This window comes from Onychostoma macrolepis, chromosome 03, assembly GCF_012432095.1.
Source record: "Onychostoma macrolepis isolate SWU-2019 chromosome 03, ASM1243209v1, whole genome shotgun sequence".
Lineage (NCBI taxonomy): Eukaryota > Metazoa > Chordata > Actinopteri > Cypriniformes > Cyprinidae > Onychostoma > Onychostoma macrolepis.
Genome location: NC_081157.1, coordinates 7,177,727 through 7,185,003, shown reverse-complemented (window position 1 = coordinate 7,185,003; position 7,277 = coordinate 7,177,727). Strand labels below are relative to the sequence as shown.

Genomic DNA, 7,277 nt, shown 5'->3' with positions numbered 1-7,277 from the left:
AGCAGTCTCCTCGGTGTATGAACCAAATAAAAGTAGGGAGTCATAATCTGGTGTTGAAGAGTCAGATTTTGGACAAGCATTTGTTATTCAGCAGAGAAGATCATTTCTGTAATTTATTCTTACCTACATTGGTTAACGTGTTATTTTTACATAAACCTGTACGGATTTTACTAGTTGGGCTTTTCCTGAACATCTTGCCAAACTGAAGTGTATTGTTAAACTTAAAATATCTGACTAACAAAAAGCTTAAAAGTTAAAGTATTACAGTTGTTTTAAAGCTAAAAGGCTAAACTATTCTCTGTTTGACTCAAATTGAAATAATAAAGAGTTGAATTTATATTAAGGTTTATAGGGATTTTAAGATAGCCTAATTAGCAATTTGAATAATTAAGTTACTTATTGAGTAACTAAGAGTAATTAGTAAAGTAATTTAAATACAATATTGATGAAGTAATAAGTAACTGTAATTAATTACTTTTTTTTTTTTTTTTTGTGCTTTATGGCTTTTTAATTGGACTTGGTTTGGAAATGTTAGGCTATCGGATTACAATATAAAAACAGGCAAGAAGAAAGAAAGTAAAAAAAAAAAGCTAAACAATGCACAATCGATTTATAATGCTTTTTAAAAAAAATAATAATAATAATTTTAAAAAGAACATACAGTACATTTCAACAGTTCTAAAATCAATATTGAATTTGAAATGTAAATATACCGTCTAAAGATAAAATTGAATGCAGCGGCTGACCCTCCGCGCGCCGGCCCGTTCACTTTCAGATTTTCCTGATTCAAAGAGGAACCTTAAATACTCAGATACATATAAGACTAAAATCAATGGAATCTAAAAAGCTTGAATTTTACTTTTAAATGAACTAATTCAAATCGAAAACGAGTATTCCTGATTATGTAATCTGTGGTACAGTCTTTCCCGTATCTGAGCTCATTACATGCAGTCACCTGCGCGCAAACGCTCACACCTAGATACAAGAAATAAAATCAAGATTCATCTAATTTTCATCATTTTTGAAAGAAGACCTACTATGAGGAATTTACCTCATGGCAGCGAAATCTGACATTGCTTTATTCAGCAGAGAAGATCATTTCTGTAATTTATTCTTACCTACATTGGTTAACGTGTTATTTTTACATAAACCTGTACGGATTTTACTAGTTGGGCTTTTCCTGAACATCTTGCCAAACTGAAGTGTATTGTTAAACTTAAAATATCTGACTAACAAAAAGCTTAAAAGTTAAAGTATTACAGTTGTTTTAAAGCTAAAAGGCTAAACTATTCTCTGTTTGACTCAAATTGAAATAATAAAGAGTTGAATTTATATTAAGGTTTATAGGGATTTTAAGATAGCCTAATTAGCAATTTGAATAATTAAGTTACTTATTGAGTAACTAAGAGTAATTAGTAAAGTAATTTAAATACAATATTGATGAAGTAATAAGTAACTGTAATTAATTACTTTTTTTTTTTTTGTGCTTTATGGCTTTTTAATTGGACTTGGTTTGGAAATGTTAGGCTATCTGATTACAATATAAAAACAGGCAAGAAGAAAGAAAGTAAAAAAAAAAAATAATAATAATAATAATTTTAAAAAGAACATACAGTACATTTCAACAGTTCTAAAATCAATATTGAATTTGAAATGTAAATATACCGTCTAAAGATAAAATTGAATGCAGCGGCTGACCCTCCGCGCGCCGGCCCGTTCACTTTCAGATTTTCCTGATTCAAAGAGGAACCTTAAATACTCAGATACATATAAGACTAAAATCAATGGAATCTAAAAAGCTTGAATTTTACTTTTAAATGAACTAATTCAAATCGAAAACGAGTATTCCTGATTATGTAATCTGTGGTACAGTCTTTCCCGTATCTGAGCTCATTACATGCAGTCACCTGCGCGCAAACGCTCACACCTAGATACAAGAAATAAAATCAAGATTCATCTAATTTTCATCATTTTTGAAAGAAGACCTACTATGAGGAATTTACCTCATGGCAGCGAAATCTGACATTGCTTTATTCAGCAGAGAAGATCATTTCTGTAATTTATTCTTACCTACATTGGTTAACGTGTTATTTTTACATAAACCTGTACGGATTTTACTAGTTGGGCTTTTCCTGAACATCTTGCCAAACTGAAGTGTATTGTTAAACTTAAAATATCTGACTAACAAAAAGCTTAAAAGTTAAAGTATTACAGTTGTTTTAAAGCTAAAAGGCTAAACTATTCTCTGTTTGACTCAAATTGAAATAATAAAGAGTTGAATTTATATTAAGGTTTATAGGGATTTTAAGATAGCCTAATTAGCAATTTGAATAATTAAGTTACTTATTGAGTAACTAAGAGTAATTAGTAAAGTAATTTAAATACAATATTGATGAAGTAATAAGTAACTGTAATTAATTACTTTTTGAAAGTAATTTACCCAACACTGGCCAGGATTATGCCATAGCTCAGTTTAGCTCAAATCTCACTGACTGTCAGATTGGGTTTAGACATAAAATTGTAATCTGATCATTTAAATTCTTTATATATAAATATATATATAATGCTTTGCTTTTATTATTTCAGGGGCAACACCTCTTAACGGCACAAGCAATGGTGAGATATTGATGCTGTCTTTTAGTGCGTTACATTTGTTCTGTCTAGTTGTAGTGACAAAAGCAGGGTAGTCGCTGGTGGGGTGAAAGGTGATGACGATTATAGGGGCCCATGGCTGTGGACAGCGCACAAACACCAAACTGAGCTCTTCATCTGCACCTGAGTGAACAAAAACTCCTCCCCAGCTTAAACATAGAAACACAAAAAGAGGCGAAAAGCTTAATTCAGCACCCGTGCGCTGTGTTCTGTGCACTCAGCACGCACGCAGAGAGCCACGTCTCAGTCCTTGAACACCGAATTGAGTTTTGCCTCTTCTTGCTCTTGAACCTTGAACCAAAAATATTAGGCTAAGTGTAAATAGCATATTTTTTAGCAATAGATGATATTTACACTAAGTGCAAGTAGCAATGGATTGTATTTACACTATGTAAAAATAGCAACATTTTCTGCTATTTATACTACTTATTGCAAATAGTGGTAATTATCTGCACCTCAGTATTGTAGTACATTATGAAACAGTACGCAATAATAACGTATTGAGTGTAAATTATAGTTTTAATTCAAATTATTAAATGGATGCCATCTTATTGGGATGGGATCGGGAAAGGTCCTCGAGTCGGGATTCGAACAGGGAACGCCCGTAGCGCAACGGCGCTGTATGTCGGCGTGCTGCCCACAAGGCCCACACTTCGTTCTTATTTAAAATAAATGCCTTTCTGATGCAATATGAGATTTGAAAAGGGAGAAAAAAAAGTTTGGTAAAAGGCGGGCTCGAACTCGGGTCGATTGCCTCAAAAAGCATGCGTTTTAACATCTACGCCACTGGACCTAATGTCGAATTAGCGTCTTTTATTAGTGTTAACTAACTCAATCACACGTTAGTGGGCGGAGTTAGTGTAAATAGCCTTTGCCAACAAGACGGGCTATTTGCACTTAGTGTTAATAGACACTCCGAAAATATTATGGTGAACCCGTCTTGGCGAGTAGCCTTGAAAAAACGGTCAGTTATGTCTTAAGTGAACGTAAACGGTCGAGAAAGAAGCGGCTGCGTTGTCTCTTAAAGTGACTGCGCCTAATTTACGAGCTGCTGGCGATGTCCTTATATAAATTCATGAAATCCAATGAGAGAAAACCATTCACTGCTCTTTACTGAATTACTTTTAACAAGAATTAATCTATTTTTAATTTATACAGTGAGGACTATGCAATGCAGTTTTTTCGGTCTCTGTAGCTGGACACCTACAAACTTGAAAAAAACTTTGTTGAATTTGTATCTTTGTTCAATTTATTTATTTGTGCTTTTTCAAACAGGGACCATTGACCTGGACACAAAGACAGGCGGAAAGTGTGCACGTACGTACAATATCAATCTGATATCAGTTTAATGAAAATACAGAAGTTTTTATAGCAGCAATAATACTAACAAAACCTTCTTACAGCAACCTGTGACTGCAAGTGGTCTGCATATGAATGTAGATGCTACCGCTTTTTTAGCTGCGGGACGTCCTGGATTGATGCAGAGGTATGGGATGCCATCTAATCATATGGATTCCTTCATCTTTAAGACTTGACATTTTCAATTAGTTAACAATAGTTTTTATGTCCTACTCTCTTTAGAAACAGTGTTTGGACTACAACGGGCACCTCGCCTCTGTACACACTAATGCGGAGTACACCTTCATACAGAACCTGATTAAATCTCAAACTCGAGCTTCAACTGAGGCCTGGATAGGAGGCTATGGCTCTGTTTCAGTATGTTTGTTTAATTTTATTATTATTATTATTATTATTATTATTAGTAGTAGTAGTAATAGTATTATAAAATATTTTGTATATTGTACTTGTGTTTTTGAGTGATGTCATAGTATTAAAGAAAGATTAGGATACGGCCGATACGTTTGTCATGTTAGTTCTACTGGGCAGTTTCTATAGAGAAACACAAACGTGTTTTAGATGCATAAACATTACATTTTCATTTACATTAAGTCATTTAGCAGATGCTTTTAGCCAAAGCGACTTACAAATGAGGACAATGGAAGCAATCAACGAAAGAGCAGCATTACGCAAGCGCTATGACAAGTCTGAGTTAGCCTAATGCAGCGCACGAAGCAAGATCTTTTTTTAATTATATAATAAATAAAAAGAATACAAATACAAAAATAATAGAGAAGCTAGTGTTAGTTAGTAAATGAATAGAGTGAAAGTCTAAAAGAGGCAAGTATTTTTTTAAAAGAATAGAATTAGAATAGAGAGTGCTAGAGTTAGAGGGTCTTCATTAATAAAATTGAAACCATCAATGCACAAAGTCGTCAGCTGTCAGAGTTGATGAAGGAGGGAGGAAAATGAAAACATTAATGCTGTCTTATGTACCTGTGAACCAAGTGATTAGTGCGAACGTGGTTTTTATACTTAATAAAAAAACTAAAAATATATTTATTAAATTATTTGTTTAATAAATATTAAACAATGCCATGAAGGTGTGTGATGGAAACTGAGTGTCCTTTTTGGTGTTCTGTTCACAGGAGAGATCGTGGCTCTGGAATGATGGGTCCAAAATGAACCTAGAGATATGGGCTCCTGGACAACCTGATCATAAGCTTTGGAAAGAGAACTGTATTGGGATGAACTATGACTGTGAGTGTTTTTAATGTTCATGAAATATCATGACCATTTTTGTCAGTTTTTAGACAGTCTTGTAGAACAGTAGTAGCCTCAATTCAAATAACCAGCCGAATGTAGAATAATAATTATATATAATTATATTTTTATTTTATTTTTCCTTCCTGTTATAGGCTCGGAAAAGTGGAATAACTACAAGTGTGATCGGAAAATGGGTTTTGTGTGTAGCAGGATGAGAGAGCTTAATGGAGAATGTTGAATGTCGTATTGTCTTGCATTAAAGGAATAGTTGACCCAAAAATGACAAATATTTACAACAGTGCTTACCCTCAGTCGATCCAAGACAAAGAGGAGTTCTTCATCAGAACAGATTTGAAGAAATATAACTTTACATCATTTGCTTATCGACGGATCCTCTGCGGTGAATGGGTGCCATCAGAATGAGAGCTTAAACAACTGATCATGAAAACATCACAATAATCCACACGACTCCAGTCCATCAATTAATGTCTTGTGAAGTGAAAGGCTGCAAGTTTGTAATCAAATTTTATTTTTCATTTTTTGGTCAGCTGCTCTTTTGACTAATTCTCTCTGATTTCTTTACTAATGTGCAAGTAGAACTCACATGTATGTGCATTTTCTGAATGAAACTCCCGAAGGTTTTGGTAAACTTTGGATCTGAGTAAATAAAATTCTGCATCAGAGCTGCTTTGCTTTTGTCATGCCTATGTGTCGTTATAGGAAATAAACAGAAACATTTGCTAATCGAGTTGTTATAGAACAAACTGTAAAGTAATTCAATGAGAAGTGTGCCAAAGAAAGAGAATATTTGAAGATGATTTTGGTCAAAATGTCTATTCAATGAAATTACAAAGCTTATATAAAGCAGCAGTAATACAAACACCAAATTCTTTATAGAGTAACTTGTGACAGTGATTAGTCCACAAGAAGGAGATGCTTCCCTTTTTTTTAACACCCCAAAACTGGACTGGTATGAGATGATGGCAGCTTCGAATGTGGATTCCTTCATCTGACGATGACGAACCTCTCGAACGTATGAGCTGCAGTTAACTGTAGTCCTTATGTCCTCCTCCTTTAATAAAAGCGCTAAAAGAGTACGTACTCTACAGCCAAATCTCATTAAATATGGACGCGATCCAGACATTATCCGCCAGGTGTACGTTATCATGTGACCTACGATGTAATAAGTGCAACTTAAAAGATATGAGCAGCAGGTTTAATTCATCTATCTGTAAATATTTTGATGTTGATGTAATTTGCTCATTTTGTGGTCTTGTTGAAGAAACAGCTGCCATTTTATTGTGACTAGCCTAAGGCACATCTGTGCAATAATCATGCTGTCTAATCAGTATCTTGATATGCCACACCTGTGAGGTGGATGGATTATCTCGGCAAAGGAGAAGTGCTCACTAACACAGATTTAGACAGATTTGTGAACAATATTTGAGAGAAATAGGCCTTTTGTGTACATAAAAAAAGTCTTAGATCTTTGAGTTCAGCTCATAAAAAATGGGGGCAAAAACAAAAGTGTTGCATTTATAATTTTGTTCAGTATATACGTATTACCATACTTGCCAAATACGCATTACGTTACTCGTGCTAAATATATGTAATTGTGAACTCGTGAAAGTTCTGTATAATTAAGAACGTGGCCAGTTGAGTGACAGGCGGATTGCCGCTACTGTCACCACTGGCGAGCTAGGTGGGCGTGGTTTCAGCAATCAGCTCCACCCATGTGCCGCCTTTTTACCGTTTTCGATTATCCGGGAGTGACACGTGGTGACGCGCTTGCCAAGATGGCGGCCGTCGGCACCGCCCATTTTAGGCTTCAAAAATGCTCTTCAGAAACCTACGGGTGACGTCACTGACGGTGGAAGCTGAAGCGCACTTCAGGACATCAGTGGAAACAAATTAAATACTCCATAAGGTAAAAATAATACATCGTTCGGAACTGTAAAGGGTATATTTTTATTTGTGTGCACTCGCAATATCAAGAAAACGTAGTGCTTTTCTAAAATAAA

The 7,277-nt window shown here is 34.7% G+C and overlaps 1 protein-coding gene across 1 annotated transcript; it reads left to right on the top strand.

The window, feature by feature from the left end:
• The first annotated feature begins 2,657 nt into the window (after window positions 1-2,657).
• Window positions 2,658-6,021, top strand: LOC131537742 (galactose-specific lectin nattectin-like). Its single transcript, XM_058771366.1, has 5 exons — window positions 2,658-3,969; window positions 4,056-4,138; window positions 4,234-4,368; window positions 5,139-5,250; window positions 5,409-6,021. The coding sequence occupies exons 1-5, from the start codon at window positions 3,738-3,740 to the stop codon at window positions 5,492-5,494; spliced, it is 648 nt and encodes a 215-aa protein (XP_058627349.1). The 5' UTR covers window positions 2,658-3,737; the 3' UTR covers window positions 5,495-6,021.
• Window positions 6,022-7,277: the final 1,256 nt, after the last annotated feature.